Source organism: Hemicordylus capensis, chromosome 1 (assembly GCF_027244095.1).
Source record: "Hemicordylus capensis ecotype Gifberg chromosome 1, rHemCap1.1.pri, whole genome shotgun sequence".
Lineage (NCBI taxonomy): Eukaryota > Metazoa > Chordata > Lepidosauria > Squamata > Cordylidae > Hemicordylus > Hemicordylus capensis.
This window is the reverse complement of record NC_069657.1, coordinates 121,271,821-121,296,692: the sequence shown is the minus strand read 5'-3', so window position 1 is coordinate 121,296,692 and position 24,872 is coordinate 121,271,821. Positions and strand designations below refer to the sequence as shown.

General features: G+C 40.9%; 1 protein-coding gene across 2 annotated transcripts in view; it reads left to right on the top strand.

Moving 5' to 3' along the window:
- Window positions 1-23,489, top strand: part of COPB1 (COPI coat complex subunit beta 1) — a 38,572-nt gene extending 15,083 nt beyond the window's left edge. The window contains exons 11-23 of one of the 2 annotated variants that reach the window (XM_053304564.1): window positions 788-933; window positions 1,850-1,946; window positions 4,474-4,634; window positions 9,688-9,808; window positions 10,434-10,661; window positions 10,813-10,992; window positions 11,917-12,061; window positions 12,176-12,295; window positions 12,526-12,671; window positions 16,760-16,849; window positions 17,239-17,394; window positions 20,933-21,028; window positions 23,143-23,489. In XM_053304564.1, the coding sequence (XP_053160539.1) occupies window positions 788-933; window positions 1,850-1,946; window positions 4,474-4,634; window positions 9,688-9,808; window positions 10,434-10,661; window positions 10,813-10,992; window positions 11,917-12,061; window positions 12,176-12,295; window positions 12,526-12,671; window positions 16,760-16,849; window positions 17,239-17,394; window positions 20,933-21,028; window positions 23,143-23,202 (1,746 nt within the window). In that variant the 3' untranslated portion in view covers window positions 23,203-23,489. The remainder of the gene's footprint in view (window positions 1-787; window positions 934-1,849; window positions 1,947-4,473; window positions 4,635-9,687; window positions 9,809-10,433; window positions 10,662-10,812; window positions 10,993-11,916; window positions 12,062-12,175; window positions 12,296-12,525; window positions 12,672-16,759; window positions 16,850-17,238; window positions 17,395-20,932; window positions 21,029-23,142) is intronic. The other variant, XM_053304574.1, reaches the window with a different exon arrangement.
- The last annotated feature ends 1,383 nt before the right edge of the window (window positions 23,490-24,872 follow it).

Genomic DNA, 24,872 nt, shown 5'->3' with positions numbered 1-24,872 from the left:
TATTGTCTGTCCTTCTGCAGCTCCTTTTTGGCTAGGTGTGGGGGCAGGCCACGAGATGCTGCCAACAAGCTGTATATTAATACCTCCTTGTTCAGTATACTGGCCAACATCTGGACTAGCACTGTGTGTGTGCAGCCTTGCAAGTTCCAGACTACTGATGCACTATCACTAGAGTGGAGGAAGTTGGCGACTTTCTGCAACCTCCTCTTTCCTCTGAGGCCCATTGTGAGTTGACAAGGTTTGTCTCTGATCACATTTTGGTGACTAACAATGGACTTTGGGGGAAGGGGGAATCACTTAAAATCGTCCCTTCTTCTGCTCAAGTGACAATGCAGTGATAGTCTAGAACTCGCATTACTGCACACTTGCAGTGCTAATCCAGATGTTGTCTCTATATCTGACAATGGCCAAGGCTAATCTGGATATGTCAGAAAAAGTTGAGTACTGGAGTTATTCATTTTCTGTTTTGTAGCTACCTTAAGTGGCACAGTGGGAAAATGCTTGACTAACAAGCAGAAGGTTGCCGGTTTGAATCCCCACTGAAACACCTATGTCGGGCAGCAGCGATAGAGGAAAATGCTGAAAGGCATCATTTCATACTGCGCAGGAGGTGGCAATGGTAAACCCCTCCTGTATTCTATCAAAGAAAACCACAGGGCTCTGTGGGCTCCAGGAGTCGAAATCGACTTGACGGCACCCTTTACCTTAATCATTAGCCAGTGTAGTAATTATGTCTTCTTTCAAATTGTGTGACATTACTGTTGGTTCATGCTTGCTCTTGTCCTAGCTGATGGAATTCCTAAGTGATTACAATGAAGCTGCAGCTGCTGATGTGTTAGAGTTTGTGCGTGAAGCCATCCAGCGTTTTGATAATCTCAGACTACTTATTGTGGAGAAAATGTTGGAAGTGTTCCATGCTATTAAATCTGTCAAGTAAGTTTCAACATACATCTCAAGAATGTGCCACTCGGTACTTGGATTCAAAGGCTTCATGTTCCTTACACCTTTCTGAGCTATTGAAATGAATTGCTGGTTGAGGAACATGACCTGGGTGCAAATGACTTTAGGCAAAAGTCTAGAAATAAAAATTAATTTTATTGCCTGAGCTATTTCTCTTCTGAGTTATGTGCAAATAAAGTTTATTGTAGCAGCACTTGAATAAAGCTGTGCAGATCTAAATCTCATTTATGAGACTTAGTTGTGAGTTGTTTTTATATTTATCATTTAATAGCATAAATAATGAAGTCTAACGTTATTGTGCCATTCACCTGTTGCTGCTAAAGATCACTGAAGCAGCAGCTAACTGCCATTAAATATAATATGAATTATTGTTACTCAAGAATGCTTGCTCCGAGACGTTTTGGGCAGTATATGTCAAATAAATAAATAAATAAATAAGAATGCTTATTCAACTTTATTAAGATACCCCATGTAAGCAGATTCAGTTCTGATTAAGAATGGAGTTATCAGTATAACACATTTTAAAAATCTGTCCATATTTATAGTAATGATATCTAATAATCCTATACCTCCACATTTTAAAATGTGGAAGAAATGTGCATTGATCTGCTGTCCCAGAGAGCATGGTTATAGAACTTAAGGTGGAAATGATTAAAAACTTACCCAGTTAATCATCCTGCCCTTGCAATTAGTTTCCATTCGCCTCTCCACTCCACGCCCCCTCCCCCGTTTTCTCTGATGAGTAGCAAATTGCACTCATTTTTTAAAAACCACTTTCTTCAGGTGCAGACTTGATTCCTTTGGGTTGGAATGACTGATGCTTCTTGCACAAGGCAAATTCATTATTGCTTTATAAGTAATGATGCTGAACTTTTACTTTGCTTTGTAGAATTTATCGGGGAGCACTTTGGATCCTTGGAGAATACTGCAGCACAAGAGAAGATATACAAAGTGTAATGACAGAAGTTCGTAGATCACTGGGAGAGGTATGTCTACATTGTTAATCAAAAGACCTTTTTATGTTTATACGTTTCAGAGAGAAAAATGGGAAACCTTTGGAAGATGCTGTAAATTTTTGCAAATACTGATTTCAGGTTTGGTTTCTGATTTTTGGAACATCCATCTATTACTCTTGAAATGAACAACTGTATCTTTATTTATTTAGAACATCATTTTTAAAGTAAAATTTAAAAACACATCTTTCAAAGTTTGAGTATAACAAGCAAGCAAGACTTTACCATAATTTATTTGACTGATGATAAATATTAATCTTGCCAAATTGCAAGAAAAGAATATGGTTTTGATTGTCCCATTCAAAGATGCAACAAATGGGTTAATTTCTCAGCTGTAGCTGTTTATACCAAACCAAAGCTGTTTATACCATTCATCTAAAGATAATATTCCATGCTTCCAATATTTAGTTAACAACATTCTGGCCGCTATCAACATGTAAATTACTAACTCTTTTAGATTTTATTACTTTATTAACGTCAGTAAATATTCCCAACAATGCTAGCTGAAGATTTGTTTTAATGATTTTGTCCATTTCTGTAAATACCAAGCCCCAGTAGTATCTAATCCTTGGCACATCCACCATAGATGAAAATATGTGCCCTTGTCATTTTAGTTGTTGCTACAAAGCATAGATTATATGCCAATTTCACAGGAGTCATGTAACCTCTAGAAATTTTTAAGGTAACTTTTTCTAATTTGAGCAGAAGATGAAAATATAGTTTTAAAAAGCCAAATCCTATTCCAGTCCCCTTCATTGATGATCATTTGTAAATCATTTTTTCCAAATTAGTTTTAATCCATCCAGTGATGAGATCTTATGGCATTAATTTTGGTTATTAGCCCTTTAGTTGATGTAGCGATATCTAATTAATTTTCAAGAAATGAACAACTGTAACATGCTAATTTCAACTAGTAGTTTCTACTAATGAATCAGAGCTTCATTATCTAAAGCTTCATTAGCTTTGATTGTGGCAGATTTGATTAATATTGGATTGTGGCAGATTATGAAAAAAAGAGTGTATAGGGAATTGATGTGTGGAAATTCCCTTTCCTGACTCAGGTCAGGTTAATGATTAATCTCCCTGACCGGTCTAAACCAGTTTACAGCATGAGGGAGACTTTAGTGCTGAGTCATCCCTTTCCTGTGCTCTGAGAAGCAGACTGGCTGGTTTAAACATCTTTACCTTTCAAGACCCAAAAGTTAAGAAAAAGATCTGGTAAACCCAGAAGTTCTGGTAGGTTAATCTCGCTGCCACCTGATCTCTCCTACAGGCTACTCTGAACGGGCATTGCAGTGATCAAAGATCCCCATTCGCCTTTTTCCTCCTTGCTAACAAGCAAGGTTTTTAATCCAATTGTTCTCCCAGGCGTCTGCCTGCACATGGAGTTAATTGGAGAGCCAGCGTGGTGTAGTGGTTAGAGTGCTGGACTAGGACCGGGGAGACCCGAGTTCAAATCCCCATTCAGCCATATAACTAGCTGGGTGACTCTGGGCCAGTCACTTCTCTCTCAGCCTAACCTACTTCATAGGGTTGTTATGAAAGAGAAACTCAAGTATGTAGTACACCACTCTGGGCTCCTTGGAGGAAGAGCGGGATATAAATGTAATGATAATAATAATAATGATAATAATAATTGTTAATTTGGCCAAGCTCTCACTGAGACGCATTTTGTACCAGAGAAATCCCCTTTATGGCCCCCTTTTCTCCCACTGGGTTAATAACAAACCCTGGGAGGCTTGTAAAAAGTAAAGAACAGAGAAGAAAAGACTTTTTATTAAAATTACTACAGGCTAGTTCCGTCTGAGGCTTTTAGCTTTTTAGATACACTTTAAAAAATGTTTAACTTGGTTATGAGAATGCTTCAGTACACCTTGCTGGTTCTAAGATGTTACACTTTGAAATCTTAGTTGCAAAGAACAGATATTTAGGAAAATGCAAAGCATACACTCAAAGAAATACAAATCCCTGACGTGAAGTCTGACTAAACACTCTTTTCCTGTGCTAAATTCCCAAAGCCAAAGACCCTGGCTTTCATCCCTTGAACTCACCAAACCCCTGATGCAAATCAAGCCTCCTGCAATCCTGTCTTGCAAGAATCTACAGTCATCTTGCTGCAGCAAAACTCCATTGTTGCATGTCCTCCACACACTTCCTCTCTTCTTCCCAGAATTCCCCCTGCAGCTCTCATGTCCCACCCACCTGGTGGACTGATTGGTCGAGCCCTGGAGGTCACCAGCCTGTCAGTCAAGATAGGGGTTCCCTTCCTGTTAACTCTCTAGAGGGAGGGGAGACTGGCCACTACAGGTTGTTTTTATGGCAAGAGGTTAGTAAAAGGGATATTCCATGTGACTGCTTACAAAAGGAGATTGTATGGGATGTATTTTCTGATATGGTATAGCAGAATACACCACTCTAAATGTTTATGAACTATTACACACTAATTTCATTAATAATTTACACTAGTAAACAAAATATATTGCTACTCTTTTATTTTCAGATCCCAATAGTAGAATCTGAAATCAAGAAAGAAGCTGGTGAGCTGAAACCTGAGGAGGAAATCACTGTGGGCCCTGCCCAAAAATTGGTTACTGAAATGGGAACTTATGCTACACAGAGTGCCCTTAGTAGTTCCAGGCCTGCCAAAAAGGAAGAAGAGAGGTGATCAAGCTTTTACCTTTGTTAGCAGTGCTTATATGAAGAATAATGAGTATATGTTTCTTTTTTTCTTCTACAAGAGTACACGTGTTTTAAGTGTACTTGTTGCCAAAGTGGTTTGATTTATTTTGTATTTTGTTGTGACTGTGCTGTGCTCAATGCTTTTATGTTTGCTCCTTTGCTGAAATGTAACCTCCTGATACCAACTTCCAGTAATGACACTCCTCTCAGCAGGTTGCATCAGTTCTTATCTGTGAATACTTATCTGTGATATTTGGTCAAAACTGAGTGTATTGCATGAGAGGGGGTGGGGGAGGGGCCAGAGAGAGAATTTATATTACGGAAATCCTGGAAGCTTTTTATTTTTTGCCTTTTAGCAACCAGTAAGGAGTCGAAAAGCACATTCTTGGCAGCAGATAGTGCATTCAGAGAGACTATCTGCAAGTTGGCAGTGAATCCTGCTGAGTCACTAGAGAAAAGAATCTTGTTTTCAGTGGTGCAGGGCACGTACACAGTGCTTATACAAAGCAAGCAGTTGTTTGCAGCTTAATCAAAGCTGCTTACAGAAAAAAACCCTCATGGTTCCAGATGCATTTGAAAAGCAAACTAACTTTCAGTCTGAGGCAAGCCAATGTTTAGGTGGGGTGAGAATCAACGGTGACGGAAATTGTGCAGCCAGGCTTTAAGATGTCAGCTATATGCCTCTAAGAAACATTTGTCACTTGTAAGCAGTGATATTTTTTCAATAATTCAGTGGCTTGTTTCACTGCACAAGGGTGAGGGATTACATTCACCAGTTTCCCCCTTACCTCCCCTCACAAATCTCTTCCCGAGGGTTTCCACACGGCATCCAAGGATTGCCCATCCCCTCCACATGAACAGAACATCTTCTGCTCACCGGGGATACTTAGGATACAGCCTGTTGCTTTAAAAAAAAAATCACCTTAATTTGGTCTAGCAACATATTTTATTTAGCCCTTGAGCTTAGAAACTGACAGTAAAACCTTTGGGCAGCATCCAGACTAATTTTGTATACTGTCACCAGTGGTATGGTTGCAAATGCAGGTGCTCACCATGCCAGCCCACATAGCCACACCCATCCCGACAGCCCTGCCCCATAGCCATACCCCAATGCAAAAAACCCCAAGCAAATTACTGCTTTATATTATTATTTGTATTTTTAAATGAACCTTTCCCAGTCCTACCTGGAGATGCTAGGGATTGAATCTGGGACCATCAGCATGCAAGGATGCAGATGCTTTTCCACTGAGCTATGGCCCTATTCCCTAAGGGGAATATCTTACAGTGCTCACTTTATCTCTCTATCTATCTATCTATCTATTACATTTATAAGCCGCCCCATCCAGAGACCCTGGGCGGTGTACAACACATGTAGTGTCCCATCCAAATGTAAGCCAAGGCAGAACATGTTTAGCAGATGGACATTTCATGCTCAGTTCCACTAGACCTGCTCCAGAGAGGTCATTCAGTCCTCTCCACCCAACTCATAATGGCTTAAAGAAACCAAATACAGAATAATTACCACTACAAATATTCGTACATGATGCTTATCAACTGCAGTTCTCAAAGCATTTACATACATTCCCAATCCCAAAGCAGAAAGTAACCTTGCAATCAAGCTATTCCCAAAGCAGCCATTAACCTTCACTGCCCCCGCATCCCCGCTGTCCACATAGAAATTTTGGAGAATTTCCCAAGGTACCTCATAGGCACAGAAACAAGCATAACTCCCCCACAGCCCCAGCCCAAAGCAGAAGGTGATACCTTAACTGTCCCTTCTACCTGTACACACTCCCCAAATTGCCAATACCAGAAGACAGCAGGAAGGGCTTGCTTTGCAACTCCACCACTCAGGAAAGATGCATCAACTTAGTTGTTGGAGGCACACTAGCAACAGCACCTTGCAGTGCTTTTAAATTAATTTGTAATTGGGCGGGGGTGGGCTTTAATTTCCAGCCGAACCAGAAACAGGCTTATGTTGATGATCCAAAATACTGGCATTAGGCAGTTATCTTCTGAGAAGGGGTAATTGACTGGCCATCACTGTCAATGGGTGATTTGGAATGTTCCCATGATGGAGACAATGGAGGGGAAGGTGACCAGTAAGCATAACAAAAAAACCTTCTAGCAGGTACTATGAAAGCTATACAGGAGCTGGAGGTTGACAAAGAGCCAGGAATCTCCTGGGGCAATAGAGTGGATCCAAAAGGAAAACTGGGACATTCAATGTTGATGTGCAGAAATGCAGACATGTTCTGGAAAGATCTAGGCAGTTTAACAGCCTGGGGGTGAGATATGAATAGAAACATAGGAAGCTGCCTTGAACTAAGTCAGACCATTGGTCCATCTAGCTCAATACTGTTGTCCACACCAGGGCTGCACAACTTTGGCTTTCCAGCTCCTTTTGGACTACAACCCCTATAATCCCCAGCCACAGTGGCCAATAATTAGGTATAGTGGGAGTTGCAATCCAACATCAGCCGGAGGGCCCAGTTGTGCAGCCCTGGTCTATACTGACTGGCAGCAGCTCTCCAAGGTTCCTCCCAGCTCTACCTGGAGATGCTTCCAGAGATTGAATCTGGGACCTTCTGCATGCCAAGCAGATGCTCTATAACAGGGCTGCACAACTCAAATGCCCTAGTGGTCTGGAACCATCCACAGCTTGGCGCGCAGGGGCCAAGGTCAATTTTTAGCACATTATTATTACATTAAAATTCAAACTATTATTAGTTACTTGTGGATCTATTCCCCCTTTCAGTGGACTCATAGTTTTAACCAAGGATAGTGGCCAGAAAATAGGTCCTATCTCTGTTCAATCAGTGGGGCCCCTAGACTGCATGCCAGCCCCAAATTCCAAGTCCTCTCCTCTCTCCCTAAATTGTTGTTGCTTTCAGGCTGCAATTTTAGGCATGCTTACATGGGAGTAAGCCTCACTAGATACACCATGGAACATATTTCTGAGAAAACATGCATAGGATTGTGCTATAAGGCAGTTTCTAGCTCCTATGTTGCTGCAGGATACCTGGGGGCCAGTAAAATAGTCCCTGCAGGCCAGATCTGGGCCCCAGGGCTTATGTTGTATAGTCCTGCTCTATAACCTCATCAGGGGTGGGCAAACCTGGCCCTCCAGCTGTTATTAAACTACAACTCCCATCATCCCCAGCCGCAATAAGCGAGCGAAGTTTACCCACCCTTGTCCTAAGGGAAATATATTACAGTGCTCACATGTAGTCTCACATCCAAGTGAAAACCAAGTGATCCCATCTAAATGAAAACTAAGGCAGCTGTTGCTTAGTAAAAGGGACAAGCTGTGCTTAAGGTTAAGGGAAGGGAGCACTGCACTTCCATCTGCCCTGGAAGAGGGCTAAAAAGACAAGACCAAGACCAACAACAGAACTTGCAAGATAGTTCTCTCTACTTATGCCTCAGGTGTACTGCGTCAACCACCCATTGCCCCAGCTGGCCCAGTATTTTGCAGTGTGACCGCCTTCAAAGTCTCATCAACCTGCTCTGGTAGCCTACTGTCTGAAAAATAGGGTATACATGTTTATAACCTTTAAAAAACCAGAGGTTAAACCTTAAACTTCCTATATGCAACTCATGTGCTCTCCTTTTAAGCTGCCGTCTCTCTTTGTTACCAAAGCAGTTTTCAGAAGCCATAAGAACTAGGAAGATCTCCAGGGACTCACCCAGTGTCCCCAGGTCACTCACCAGCACCTGTCTCTTCAGCTCCACTGAGCTCTTGGTGGCTGGTGCAATGAATTGGAAACTGAAGTGCTTTTCACTGCAGGGTTTTCACTTCTGGTGCCAAACAATGTGGCCCCCTTCAGTGTGGCTGCCATGGGCAGCAAAGTGGCCTTCACGGCAGGGTCTTGGCTTCACCCCTTGAATGGTGTGGAGTGGCTGATGTAGCAAGACACCCTTCAGCTGGGGCAGGCCAGCCATGCAGTGACCACCCCTGGACAGTAACGGCATGGTGGTGAGCGTGGATGCCTCTTCCGGGGTGGGGAAGAGCTGGGGCTCTTCTTCACCGCTGAGAACGAGGCACCTTGCCAGAGTGGTGAGGAGGCACATGCTGCACCGGGCAGCAGCTGGTGGGGAAGCTGGCCGTATCTTGACTAAATGGTGCACCACTCTTGTGGCGGTGCCAAAAATTAGAGTGTGGGCCATGAGGGTCGTTCAGGCAGCGTCCTGGGACTGGGAGAAGTGCCAGGTCAGTGCATGTGCGTGCACACACACACACACACACACACGCTCCGTCCCAGCTCCATTACACCAGTGACTGTCACTCAAACTTTGAGTCGATTGACAACACAGATAAAAACCATTAAACAGTTATAACAGCTAAATACAGTTATGATTAAGCACTATTGAAATCAATGAGACAAATTACTCATGACTAACTTGCACACCATTAATTTCAATAGAATTTAATCTGGATGCTGCCCAAATGTAGTTGAAGATTTACTTTACAGCTCTTTCTCATACTGTTACAAAGATGCAGAAATGCTGTAGCCCAGCTCAGACATAAAAATCAGACCAGAATTTGGAGGATGAGAAGCAGGTAGAAGTGAAATAAAAAGCCAGATATTTTCCTACTTGAGCAATTAGGTAAATGACTTTAGAACTTACTTATTACAACACTGAGCAAATGCTTCCCTGAGCGTTTGTGTTAACAATCCTACCAGCTAGTTCTTTCACTCACAGTTGAAAGAGCAGTCTTTCAGCTAGAATGAAGGTGAGATGAGATGATGGTTTGTTATATATTTTCTATTTAAAATGTCTAGTTAATTTTAAATTAAAAAAACATAGTTGTGGGCTTATGGGAATCCCTAATTTAATGTGCGAGCTATTTTTCTATTCTTCTTACATAGCGTATAGCTAACTACATTATGAATAGCTAATAACATCTTTTTTTCCTTTGAGACTCTTGTCATACATATTTACTGACCAAGCAGTATGAACCTAAATTAGAATATATAAGAGTGACAGTGTTCCTGTGTTTCAAAATGGCCTTTCTCCCCATTTTGTGTAGGCCTCCACTGAGAGGGTTCTTACTGGATGGGGATTTCTTTGTTGCAGCCTCCCTTGCCACAACTCTGACCAAGATTGCGTTACGATATGTAACTCTGGTTCAAGAAAAGAAGAAACAAAATGTAAGTTATATTTCTTATACATATGAGTACTCATATGTGTCTTTTGCCTAATAATCTTTTGTGAGAGGACTATTAACTTTGATGACTAGGATAAGACAACGTCTACTCGCAGGCCAATTCCGGTGTTTTACAATCCATTTTGTGTTAGGCTATACTATTTGGTTTCAAAATGCATGTGATATTTTCAGCTTCAAACGTTTTATGCAACAAGATCTTCATTTTGTTTTAAGTGTTGGCTGACACTGCGCAACATTATGTGCACTTTGCAACATAATGTTTGTTCAGCAATCACAACAATTATGCAAATACGACTGCAATGGCAGCCGTTATTTCCAATGGCCATCAATTGCACAAAAGCATTAGCACAATTCTTGCAGTTAGTGTTTCCCATGCTCTTTCACAAGTGTGCAAATGTTATATTGCAAGGTTCATGTAGTATGTTTTTTTATTCATTCATTCATTCATTCATTCAATTTATATACCACCTTTCCTAAAATGGCTTGGGGTGGTTTACATTAAACGTTGCGTAGCATGTCAGCCACTGTTTCTAATCAGAAACCTTAAGCCTGTGACATTTAAAGGAATGTAGGACTTGGTATTATCTTTCTCCTCTTCCCTCGTTTAGTCTTTTGTAGCTGAGGCAATGTTGGTCATGGCTAGTATTCTCCATTTGGGCAAGTCATCTCTTCCTAAGAAGCCAATTACAGATGATGATGTGGATCGGATCTCTCTCTGCCTGAAAGTGCTCTCAGAATGTTCCCCTTTAATGAATGATATTTTCAACAAGGAGTGCCGGCAGTCCCTTTCTCACATGTTGTCTGCTAAACTGGAGGAGGAGAAGCTCTCTCAGAAGGTGAGAGTGCATGTGTAATTATGAGCTTTGTCGTGCTTTGCCTCTCAACAACGTCAAGTAACATTCCTTGAGGCCCAAATAAAAGAACTGCTGTATTACTCATTTGTAGGTATAGATATAACTTAACCAGTATTCATTCTTCTTTACACAGAAAGAATCCGAAAAGAGGAATGTGACAGTTCAGCCAGATGATCCCATTTCCTTCATGCAGCTGACTGCTAAAAATGAAATGAGCTCGAAGGAAGATCAGTTTCAGCTGAGTCTTTTAGCAGCAATGGGCAACACACAAAGAAAAGAAGCTGCTGATCCACTGGCATCCAAACTCAACAAGGTGAGGTATTTCCACTCTTTTTTTTTAACTTAAAAAAAAATTACGCCTAATGCTGCCATATTTTAAGCTGCATTTTAAGTAACTAACTACTGGGGTTAGGCCATTACTATTTCATTGTTAGCTTTTCACTGGACTGTGATACTGAAAAGCATTTGTGGTTTGGTAAGCCTGTGTTACATTGTTAAAGCAGTTAGTTACTGTGGAAAGTATTTCTCTTTTTTAAAAACAATAAACACCTTGGGAGAAATTCTGAAAATGTGAACCTCGTGATAGATCAAGTGAATGAAATAGACATGATAGTTTAATAGAAGTTGTTGGACAAAACAAGGAAGTGATAACTTGAGTGAAAATATAGTCAGGCTGTATTTTATATTCCTGCCTATATTATCTGTTTGGGATCAAAATAGCAGTAATATAATGCAATAATTAAAAACCCAAAACCCACAACATGTAACAGTGAAAACAGTAAAACACAAAGAACCATAACCAATTAAAACTGTTCAGCAGAGGGAAGAAAAAGCATGAAGGAAAAGCAATGTTATAAAGTGCCCAAGAGAACACAACCAACTTTCCGTGGTGCTAAAAAGATAATAGTAAAGATGCTGGGCATCTACCTCCCAGGAAGGAGTTCCAAAGTTTGGGTGCCACTACTAGAAAGGCCTTCTCTTCAATTGCCACCTGACTCACCCAATTAGAGTGCCTTGCACAATATTTCCCCCACTTGTGTTGCCTACAAAAAGAGATAGATACTGAAGAGGATAATTGCGTTATGGGATTAATAATTCTAATTGGTCTGACGTGCTCAAGACTGTTTTGTTGGCATAAATGGAAGAAAGCATTCGGAATAAAATATTCTTTAGTCATGGTTCTTCATTTTTCAATAATGTATGCCTGCTTTTTCCGCTCTTCATTTATGTTTGGCAGGTCACTCAGCTGACAGGCTTTTCAGATCCAGTCTATGCAGAAGCATATGTTCATGTCAACCAATATGATATTGTACTGGATGTGCTTGTAGTAAACCAGACCAGCGATACTTTGCAGAACTGCACACTAGAACTAGCTACATTAGGTAAATTATTATTATTAATAATAATATAAATAAATAAATTCTAACAGTGCAAATATTCATTTTTATTATTTCAGCACTTTCTTTAAGCATTCTCTTTCAAACCATTTTAAACAGGTGATTTGAAGCTTGTGGAAAAGCCATCTCCTCTTACACTCGCTCCACATGATTTTGCCAATATTAAGGCTAATGTGAAAGTAGCATCCACAGAGAATGGCATAATTTTTGGTAATATTGGTAAGTATTTATTCACAACAAGGGATTGTGAATGTTTGACATATAAGTGGTTGAAGATTTACATATATTTGTGTTTTACAGTCCTAAGAATAATTTTTGATTTGCAGCTTTTAAAACCTTGCTATTTTTACAGTTGCATGATTGCTATAAATTGGAAAGTGTATACATTTCATTCAGTTGCAAATTGATGTTGCATTGTTAATTTCTGCTGGTCTGTTTTGTATTTTTAGTGTACGATGTTTCTGGAGCAGCCAGTGACAGAAACTGTGTTGTCCTCAGTGACATACACATTGACATCATGGATTATATCCAGCCTGCTACTTGTACAGATGCAGAGTTTCGTCAGATGTGGGCTGAATTCGAATGGGAAAACAAAGTGAGCTCTATGTATTGTCTCATCCTGTATCTTATAGTAGTGTATTAGCAAGAAATCATGCAAATGAAACATAATATACACTCCAGTCCAGCAAAGCTTGCCACATGCAGAAGCAGAGACTACATGCCCAACTGCAGTCATGGCATTGTAAGATGATAGTCCTAATAAAAGGAGGAAATGACAATCCTGAAATTAGAGAATTTGTTGCAAAAGTTGGATGTGATCTAAGCATTTGTGGTTTTTCTGTACAAGATGAAATTCAAAAAAGGTTTGCAAAATGATAAAAGGATAAAAAAGCCATCTAGTAGAAACATCTGCTGCAGGACAGGACCACCTGCAGATGTCGGCAGGGGTGGGGGAGGGGGAGAGATACTGCAGTCAGCCAATCCCTGAGCATGAGCGTGATTAGATTAGTTCTAAGTAGGTTTTTAAAAAGGAAACTTCCCTAATTTATTAACTAATACAACTTGTTTTAAAATAAACTACTCATTAAGAACATTGACAGCAAACAAGTTAACCACTTGGTAACAAACTTGGAAGTTCACTAAAAGATTAAATTTTAAAATGTAATGGCTGACATCTTAACTAAATTTATTTGAGTAAACCCCATTGAAATTAAAAGGACAAGTTAATTGCAATTGAACATCCTCAAGTGATTTCAGCCAGTGGTTTTAGTTCAAAACAACTCCTGTGTGTGCATATGAAAAACACATATGTACTCATGGGGCGGGGAAGGGTTTCACTTTATCCCCTCGGCTTCATCTGCCCATGCTATTCTAGAGGTATTCTGAACCTCATGATCTGCTTTGTGGGGGGGGACACGAGCTGTGGCTGGGGATGGAGTAGAATGGGAAAGCCCTAGTCTGAGACTGATTCTTCCTTGGTTGTACACTCTGAAGGACCACAGCTACTGTGGGATGTACTTACAGTATCTTCATGGGTTTTTATTGACCTTTCAAGGGTCACACTATGCTGCTATTGCTTGTCACAGCCTGGTCCCAACCAGCCCTGTGACTTCTGAGTTTTTCTGCTGCCCACCAAGTAGACTTTTAGGCTTTCTTTGGCTAAGTCTGCAACAGCCTTCCAAACCTCTGTTGTATTAAATATATAGAGTGAGTGAGTGGTAGAGGGTTTAGGCTTGGGGTGGAGAAAAACAGACAGAAGCTATGTTTGTGTATGTATATATATATATATATATATATATATATATATATATATATATATAAAACACGACATTTTATTTTGAAAATAGTTGTTTTAAACTAATAGTTCCTTTGAAGTGTTTGTTACAAAAACAGCAACCATATGAGCATAAGGAAGAAATGAAAAGTGATCAAAACACATCCAAACTGACCTGTCTAGCACTGGGCCCTAACTCAGAATCCTCTGCAGTTACCTCAGTTTTCCCAGCAACCCAGCTTGCCCCTTGTTCAGCCTCAGGTCCTGCTCTCTGTCACAGCTCTGGGTGTTCAACCCCAAACTGTTTGTTCTTGCTTGTGTTAGCTTTACAGAGAGTTTCCACACTCTGCCAGTGATTTCACAGCTCTTTCCAGCCCCAGCTCTGATTCTCTCTCTCTGTACTAGCAATTCCTTCACTCAGATTCTCCAGCTCTGCATTCTCTTCTGCATTTGGATTCTTCTTGTACTGCACTTCAGCTCTTCAAATTGTTCTGCCCCAGACTGCCTCTCTGAACTCCTTTTTCAGGACTCAACTCTGCTGAAGGCAGACTCCTTATATATATTTTTTCCTCTACAGTTTTTTAAACAAACCAATCAAATCAACTTAAGTTCCCTCCATTTTTCAAAATCTAACCAATAAAATCAAATCTCCACTTCCCTCCAAACTTTTAACTGTCAAACAGTTCTTCCTCAAAAATGAAACTGCTGAACAGGAGCTACAGACTTTTGACAAGGGATGTGCACAAATCGGTTTTTTCATTTCGATTTGTGCCCAAATTGAATTACCCCTGATTTGTTTTGTGTCCAAATCTGTAACCCCGAATCACCCCAGATTCGATTTGGATTTAATTCGATTCAGTTCAGATTTGGATTGATTTGGGCTGCTTATAAAAGTCCTAAGGGCACCAAATTTGAGTGGTAGTTAGATCCCCACGGGTGCCACCTGCCATCCAAATTTCAAGGCAGTGGGGCACTTGGTTGATTTTTAAAATGATTTTTCTTATTTAGTTTTTACTGATTTTGTATATTTCCATCCTAGGAAATAATGGGGATTCGAAGTTGCCCTATCCTAACCCTAACACACATCCATTTAAAATTAGATTTCATTTAAAATAAAAAAAAAAGCTAAGCTCTAGCCCTTGTAGAAGTGGAATAATGGAGCAAAATGTGTGGCCACTTTCTTCAAGTGTTTGGATTTGGTGTATATGTTTGGTGTATAATAACCTTTCTTCAATGAATCCCTATGAGGATTCATTACACACCTTCATTTCTTCTGTTGATTTTGACTGTCTTTGGACAGTGCGAACTGCCATGTGCCAACTATACCCGTCCCGCACCTGCAAGGCAATCGGGTACTCAGTTTTTTGGGTTTTTTTGGAGTATTGAAGTGTTCAGATTCTTTGGTGTCTTCATTACACACCTTCATTTCTTCTGTTGATTTTGACCCCACAGCTTTATGGGTGGAGGTGGGGAATTAGTGGCATCCCATGTGCCAACTATTCCCCAACCCACAAGCCACTGCGTACTCAGTTTATATTTTAGGATTTTTGAGGTCTTTAGGCTCTTTGGTGTATAATGAATCATCATAGAGATTCATAATGAGGAAAGATTATTAGACAGCCCACTGCCTTCCAAGTGGGAGGGCGGAGTAGTTGGCACATGGCAGTTGACAATTGGCCCTGTCCAAAGACAGTCAAAATGAATAGAAGAAATGAAGGCGTTCCTAGGAATTCATTGAGGAAAAGTTATTATACACCAAAGAATCCAAACACTTGAAAAATAGTGACCGCACATTTTGCTTCATAACACTACTTCTACAAGGGCTAGAGCTTAACTTTATGATGATGATGATGATGAAAGCTGGGAATCGAGGGAAATTAATAGGAGGAATTTTGAATCGATTTGGATTGAATCGGGTGCGATTTGATTTGAACCCGAATCTAGCCAATGGACCACAGTGGTGATTTGTTCTGTCTCCAAATTGCCCAAATCAGCTAGATTCAGGAACAAATCGATTTGTACTCAAATTGATTTGCACATCCCTTCTTTTGATTCCTCCACAGCTTTTTAAATGAAGTAAAAAGCAAGGCATTTGCAAAATAAAAACTTATACAGGCGTATCTCAATATTCATGGGGGTTCCGTTACCAGCTGCAGCCATGGATTCTGAAACTGCGAATATCGAGGCATTGGGAGCTATGGGTTTGCAGGAGTTGGGTTCCCATTTGGCGCAAAAATTGGCCAAATTTCGGGGGCAAACGTGGGGGAGGGAAGCTCCTTATCATGCTTTGCTGCTCCCCTCGAGTTGTGCTATGCCCCAGAATGCCCCCAATTAGCTGAAAACCACTGAGGTTTTCTTGGTTTTTTCCTTTAAACGGAGCAATTTTGGGGCTCCAAGAAATGAAATGGCAGGTGGAAATGACCTCTGTGGTCATTTCTGGCCACCTCCGAACCAGAGATATGTGAGGTTGATGTGTGTCGTCCCCCTGCCCCATGTATGCCAAGGTCAGGTGTCTTTTTCCCAACCGTGGATACGCGAATCTGCGGATAATGAGCTTTCTCTATATGCAAAAAGAAGAGGTTTAAGCCTTGATCTTTCACATGACCAAATTTTGTTTAAAGCAATATGTGAAACTTTAAGTTGCAGAGGACTCTTCAAACAAACTGGAAATATCTGATGAGGGCCCATGAGTGGCACTGAATATAATAGACTTTATGATTTCATACTTCCCATTTTGCTGCCATCAGGTAGACCAGCCCTCATTCATACATTATCAGACGTAGAAATCTCTTTCCAGATAGAACATATCAATAACTCTTGAGTGAGTTTAATTTCTGTAGATGTGTAACTTATATGTTGAGAGAACTTTGGAAAGATCATTAAGTCCTTATATCTCTTTATTTTTGAAGGTTACAGTGAACACAAATATAGTGGATTTGAATGAATACTTGCAGCATATATTAAAATCCACTAATATGAAATGCCTTACCCCAGAAAAGGTAAGAACTTCTGCAGATATACTGTAAATCTAGTTTCAAATTGTAAATAAAATCATTATTTTGTTGAATTAATTTGTTCTGTTGTCCCAATATGCTCTATAAATTTTCTTGTCGTTTGAACTGAGAAGTCTGTTAGTCTACTGGAGAGCAGCTCACACCCACAGCTTTTAATTTGTCTCTATCCCAAGTTCATGTATTCTTAAAATTATTACTGTTGTGAGCTACATTTAACTTTTTTAGGAAAGAGAGGTGGGATATAAATCTTAAAACTATATAATTTAAAATGCTAAGTTTCAGCAGAGGATCAAACTTAAGCCCAAGGGCCTGCTAAAGATTCAGTTGGGAAAAATAATCTTACAAGTTGTATAAAATGGCTGCTATGTCTTTAGGCTCTTTCTGGTTATTGTGGTTTCATGGCTGCCAATCTCTATGCACGGTCAATATTTGGAGAAGATGCACTTGCAAACGTCAGCATTGAAAAGCCAATTCATCTTGGCCCTGATGCTCCTGTCACAGGACACATAAGAATTCGTGCAAAAAGTCAGGTAATTATATTTTGTTAAAGGTGTTTCAGAAATTGAATTACCTGAAATTTACAATGTCAACTAAAAACTAATCTGTTTAGTGCTTTCTGTTTTAATGGTGTGTAGGTAAAGGAGGGCTGTGATCCTAAGTGCAGTTCTCTGATGAGAGTTCCAGTCTAATTTCCAAGTAAATCTGTTTGTTTGCCAAAAAATCCCTAGGTACTGTGCAAAAGGTTAAAATGCAACAATACATAAATGGAAGCCTCCCCCCCCCCAAAAAAAAACAGTAAAATCAGTACAACAGAATATTGTCAACAGATGTAAAGTATAGATGGAAATCAAACACCTACTAAAGACCAGAAGATTTTGTGAACAGCACCTGACATGGAAAGGTGATGGAGGGCAGAGAGCAAACATCCTCAGGGAGTGTATTCCATAATCTCAGTCTGAGAAGGCACTGTCCCACATGCATGATGATCAATCTTAATTTGGTATCTACACACAAAGGATGGCCTCCCTTAGGTGACCTTGTAAGGCAGGCAGAAACTCATGGGAGCAGATGGGTCTTTTAGATATCTAGTAATAACTAGTACCTTGAGTTGGACCCAGAGACAAATAAGTAGTCAAAGTTGCTCTTTCAGGATGGTAGTTTAGGATTCCTACATACTAGGGGGGGGAGTTTAAAAATTGGTTAAAAATTGTGTGCTTGCCTATCATAGTTTGATTCGAACCAGACCCCAAGAAAGTGGGGGGGGGGCCACTAGAGTTCGAACTGGGCCTGGTTTGCAACACTTGAAATGGGGAATCTGGTAAGAATTACAACTAAAGTGGGGTTGAAAGGGCCGGTGGGGGCAGTGCAGGTGAGAGGGCACCTTACCCATTATAGGCTAGCAGCAGTGGCTTCTCTAGGCTCCGCGTGCATGCGTGGAGGCCAGAACCAGGCCCCCACTGATGGGGGAGTGCCAGCGTGGCCTAAAGCAGTTACCACCATGGGGGAGCTTCTGCCACTGCTGCCGCTGTGGATAATGTGTCCTCTCGCCCACCCTTACAACCCCCTTTTAGATGTTAGTGGTCTCCCTTTGCTTGTAAAGGGGAATCCTTAAATAGGGATTTCCTTTTACAAGCCAGATTCCTTACCAGGTTCCCCTTTACAAGCATCCCAAACTGGTTCAACCTGGTTCAAGTGCGCAAACCGAACCACTGGTTGGTTCTAACGAACCAGTTTGCAGACTGGTGGTTCGGTTGGAATTCAGTTTGACTGCAAACCAAATTCCCCAGAACGGTTCTGTGCACACCCCTATTTAAGGATGTGCACAAATGGCTTGTGCAGGTGGGGGGCTGAGAGCCGTTTCCTTAAATAATATAAATTTAACAATTAAAAAGCAAGTAAGTAGGTCCTTTCCTGCTTTGCTGCTCCCCGCCACCACTTTTCCGGGCACAGCGCTCGAGCAGCTGTAGCACTGTTCCCTGCACTTGCACACACCATTGGCACGCACATGGTCACTGCACATGCGTGACCACACAGTGCATGCGAGGTAGCCATGTGTGTGTTGACGGTGCATGTAGGCTGCAGGGAACAGCACCACAGCTGCACATGGCGTGAGCGCCCAGAAAAGCAGTGGGGTGGCAGCAGAACAAGTAAGGATCTCTTTACCTGTTTTTAAGGGAACCACTCACCGCTCCACCAAACCAGTTCGGCTGCAGAAGCCTGAGCTGGTTTGGTGCTTCCCTAAGCAGCCGCTGAACCGGTTCATTTACATCCTTACCCCTATTGTCCATCTCTTTTGTGGGTTGAGTAGTAGGTAACACCCATCATGTCCTACCACACAACCCACTTTCATGTCCCTAGGAGTTCCTCATAGGGAACAGTAGGGTGTTTCAAGTTCCCCCATTATTCTCTATGGCTGGAACAAGCTGCACTCACAGAGTGCACACAAGTTTCCCATTGCAATTTGCAATGCATTTTGTTTATTTAGCATATTTTAATACCTCCCACAATTTACGTCTCTGGATGGTTTACAGTTAAAAACATTTCAGCATTAAATCAGTTAAACAATTGAAATCATTTAAACAATTAAAATCGTTAAAATAAAAATCATTTAAAAACCCAACATTAAAATATTAAAATTATAAATCTAATTAAACGCCTGGGTGAATAAATGTGTCTTCAGTGCCTTTTTAAAACTTGCCAGAGATGGGGAGGCTCTTATTTCAACAGAGAGCACATTCCAAAGTCCAAGGGCAGCAATGGAGAAGGCCCACTTCTGGGTAGCCGCCAAACGAGTTGGTGGCATCCGGAGATGAACCTCTCCAGATGATCTTAACCAGCAATGGGGCTCATGGTGAAGAAGACGTTCTCTTAAATACCTAGGGCCTAAGCTGTTTAGGGCTTTATAGGTAATAACCAGCACTTTGTACTTTTCCCGGAAACGTATCAGCAGCCTGTGTAGTTCTTTCAACACAGGAGTAATATGGTCTCTCCTAGATGACCCAGAGACCAACCAAGTTGCCACATTCTGAACTAACTGCAGTTTCCGGACTACGTACAAAGGCAGCCTCACATAGAGTACATTGTACTAATCTAGCTTAGATGTTACTAGGTTGTTCATCTCAAGAAACGGACGCAGCTGGCATATCAGCCAAAGCTGATAAAAAGAACCTCTGGCTACCGCCTCAACCTGGGACACCAGGGAGAGGTTTGGATCTGGAAGCACCCCCAGATTGCGTACCTGTTTGTTCTGAGGGAGTGTGACCTCAAAATGGTCTCCCAAGTTCCGACCCCACACAATAAGTACCTGCATCTTATTTGGATTCAGCATCAGTTTGGTATCCCTCATCCAGCCCATTACTGCCTCCAAGCAGGCATTTTGGGAGGTTATGCCCTCTCTTGATGATGTTGACATGGAGAAATAGATTTTGCAGTCCTGTCTTGAAAAACATTGCAGAAGCACACAGTAGAAGGGAATCTGTTTGTCCCAATACAGTTCAAAAATGACCAAAAAAGAATCATTTGACCCAGAATCTACTGCCAGCCACAGTGTCTGAACTGCAGTAACATCAATGACATAAGTTGCTCTCTCACACAGAATTATGATTCCTTTATATTATTTTCTATCATTGCTACAGCTGCCACAGCAGCACCCTTAGCAGCAAGCACAGCCATGTTCAACTAGAGCAACTTCAGCCACATTTTGCCTAAGTACACCTTGCAATGTAGATTGTTGAGCAAATTAGAGCAGTGAGTGAATCACAAATTAGTCTCAAGGCCAGACATGCAGCTCATCACAGCAGTCACCAAGAAATATTACACACACACACACACACACACACACACACACACACAGAGCTACCACTGTCCATTTCTCACCACAACACTATCTCACAAACAGAACAAACTTCAACTTAAGGAAGATGGGCACCCAAGTTTTGCCTTTGTCAATCTGAGATCCAGCAAAACTAGATAGCTGTATAATATAGCACAACACATTATACACAGTGCTGAGAAAACTATAAAATCATATCAAACCTTCCTCCCTCCCTTCCATCCTGCCTGCCACAGAGAGACAGGAGGAAAGAGCAGTCATGGCCTGGGCAGCTCAGCTCTGAGCTCAGCCGTATGAAGACTCTGAACAGGATGGGAGGAGCAGGAAGAAATGTGAGCAGCACTCTAAGATATTCCCCCTGGGGGATGGGGCTGCTCTGGAAAGAGCATCTGCATGCTTGCGTGAATGCAGAAGGTTCCAGGTTCCCTCCTTGGCATCTCCAGATAAAGGGCTGAGGGGGAGACTCCTGCCTGTAACCTGGGAGAAGTCAAACTTTGTACTGTAGACAATACTGAGCTAAATGGACCAATGGTTTGATAACAAGCAAAGCTACTGGACTCTTACCATGAAAAACTATAAGAGAGCTCTCTCTGCCTCCCAGTTCCTTTAAATATACTCCTAAATGGCTGGGAAGAAAGCTCTAAAATTTCACATGGTGGTTCCTACAGGTGGACCTTGATATTTGCAGTTGAGTGACTGACATCCAAGCTCAGTATACTTGAGAAGCCCCTAGCAAAGAAGGGGTTAATCTTGCTTATCCGCAGATTGGAGTCACCATTTTATAATGGGGAGCCATTTTGTGACTCCTTGTTTTGTGTGTGTGTTCCCCATGATTTTTCACAGCAAATTTGCTGAATTGACTATTTTGGTGGGGCGTGTACTTGCAGGGCATATGGACACCTGTGGAACACGTTATGATACTCACTTTTCATATTGTCGCTGTTCTTTGACTTGTTAACCCCCGCCCCCTTGCAGGAACCTAACCCCCCCTCCCCAACATCCCCATAGGCGTAATGACTCATAATGAGGTATGCCTGTACATGGTGATAGCATTAAATGTGTAGACATTCAAGGAGCTCTGTCCACCCTTTGATTTTTAATGAATTGTTAAAAGAAATAACCTGTTGATTGAAAATCATGATTATATTGATCTCCTTGAATGTCCATACATTTAAGGCTACCATCATGTGCTACCACCATATGACTTTTGATAACTTTTTGACCAGCCACTTTGGAATTATAATGGGGTGTATAAAATAGGGGTACTGTAAAGTTGCGCCGATGAATTGGTGTCAACTCCTGGTGACCACAGAGCCATGTGGTTTTCTTTGGTAGAATACAGAAAGAGTTTACCATTGCCATCTACCACGCAGTATAAGATGATGCCTTTCAGCATCTTCCTAAATCACTGCTGCCCAATATAGGTGTTTCCCATTGTCTGGGATATATACCAGCGGGCATTCGAAACAGCAACCTCTTGTTTGCTAGACAAGTTATTTCCCTGCTGCGCCAGTAGGTGGCTAAAATAGGGTACTACTCCTTTCATATGAAAGCAAGGAGCAGTTTCTTCCAAATTAGGCAAAAGGCATGAAATATCAACAATTAAACCAATATTCTTGAAGTCCACAGACTTAATGCTATCATCATGTAGGAACACCTTGTGAAATTTCAGTGCTTTCTGCTTAGCCATTAGGAGTTACTAATCTTTTTGAGTTTCCCCTATGGGGAAATTATCTGATTTATCTATTTGTTTTTCATTTCTGTCCCACTCTTCCTCCAAGGAGCCCAGAGCTGTGTACATGGTTATGTTTATCCTCACAACCACCCTGTGAGGTAGTTTAGGCTGAGAGAAAAGTGACTGGCCCTATGTTCAGTTCTTGCCCAGAGCTCATTATCCTGCTGATGGGCTAGGAAACGTCTTGTTCGGGGACAAAGCTGTCTTCCCTTTTTATGCTCCAAAATAAAATCTTGTTTCTATTTTCTAAAGCTCTGCCTGTCCCACTATTCATGATGTCCTGCCCTGAAAGGGGAAGGGACCTGCAAAATCTTGTGGTGAAGGGGCAGGGATGCCATGAAAGTGACATTCTCCTTCTAATCTTGAGACTCGTTGCCCCTCCATTAGTGCTACTTGGTGTAAGACACTTTACTTTCACTTAGCTTGACACTCCTTGCTAAGCTCTCTGGGCAACAGATTACAGTAATAGTGAGTGCTGATTCTAGGTTTTCCTCTTTGGGGAGTTATCTGTGATGAATTATGTCAGCATCATGCTATAAGATAGACCAAAGCTTTTAAAAAATCCTGTTTGGGCTTATGAATAACCTGCTCTTATAGTTCAGATGAAAACACAGAATTTGTGATACGATTTATTTGTATAGCATGTCAGTAGTTCCCTTTCTTGTTCATAAGTTATCTGAAATGTGATTACTCTTTCTTTCGCTTTTGCAGGGAATGGCCCTAAGTCTTGGTGACAAAATCAATCTCTCTCAGAAGAAAACTAATTTATAAACACAAGAAGATTCTTCTTATCATTTATTAATTAAGTGCTTGGAATGTTGCTTGATGGATTCAGAACATCTTGTATTTGTATGTTCTTTTGTTGTCGTAGAAGCTGATCTTTTTGTGCTGAATGTGTTCCAGCAAATAATTTGTAGATTCTACTTACCACTTGCAAGATCAATGTTGATAAACCTTTACATTTACATTTCTCCTCATTGCCTTTAGAATTCATGTTGTCTAGCCTCCTTATATGGTCTGTTTTAAAAAAAAAACCAATAAAATGGATTAACTGCTAATTTGTTACGTGTGATTTGTGCAAAATTTCTTTTCAGCGTTTACAGAGTGTAGTAAAACACTGGGATTGCTGACTGGGGCAACTGTGTTGTGTATTTTTGTTCTGTTTATGTATTGTACTTGTTCTTTCAATCATTTCATACAGAGAATGTGTACACAACTCTCTCACATATGCAGAATCCTGCATATTTCAGTTTAGGGGCTAGTTTGGACACAGACATCTACTATGTGAGCTCCCCCTCATTGAAATTTAACGGCAAAGCCCTTGTGGGCAGGAGGCCCATACTTTCTAAAATAAAATATTTCCCCAGCAAATTGTACTAGAAAACCCTAAATGTATCAGCCGTGCAGTTAAGCTGCTATATCTTGGGCTAGCCAAGCTGTATTTTAGAACCTGATGTGTGATCTCACTCTCTTCCCCATCCCCCAACCCCTTATATGAGTTTGGGCTACAGCTTGGTTGAAAAGTGGGAACAAATTAGGTTCTTGATCTGTGTTCCAGAATTCTTGTGTGATTTAGCTAGATTCAAGATGGGAATGATAGTGGGTTCACTTGATTTAAAATAGCACACTAGCATAACTTAAAGTCCCAAGTAGTTGGCTGGAATATCTGTCTGAAAATTGATCAAACAACGGGCTAGCAAAACCAGCTTACTTTGCTGGGAGTGACAGAGAAACAAGTACTCTTTTCTTTTCTTCCCTTTTCTTTTCTTTTCTCCCCCCCCCCCCATTTTTCAGGAGCATCTGGTTCCAGTCATTTTAAGCAAAGCTGCTATTGTGCTTCTGCTCTTTAGTATTTTAGTTAATTTTATCAGTGGCTTTATGTTGTGTAGTAAAAAGATCATCACAGAAAATGGTTTGCTGACTAAATGTTGCTGAGGTTATTTGTGAAGAGCTGGTTGCTACTTGAACTTTGTAAGAGCTTAAAAGTTGGCAATAACACAAGCTGATTTGAAAAATGATCGAGTAGATAAATACATCACTGCAGAGGAAATGTTGGCCAGAGATCACAAAGGCAACTAGTATATGAGTGTGCTGTTCCATCCGAACAGCCATGAGTTTTCTCATTCATTGCGGTGTTTCTGTTGCATTGGCATAGTGTGTTTCCTCACATTCAAAGATGGTTGTTTTCCTACCCCAGTTGTATTATACAGTATCACAATGTATAGAACATCCTCTCCTTGAGCTGGCTGCACTACATTTCACTTTATAACATTTAAGAGATAGGATGAACAGGAATCAAACGGCATGATAAGGGGAGACAAAAGATATTTTAGAAAAGGCAGTTATCATTTAACATCTTGAGTCCTGATATTCTATTTCTGACTGTATTGACCTATACCAGTTATAGTAGAGATTTCAGAAGCAACTTTTAAAAAATGAAA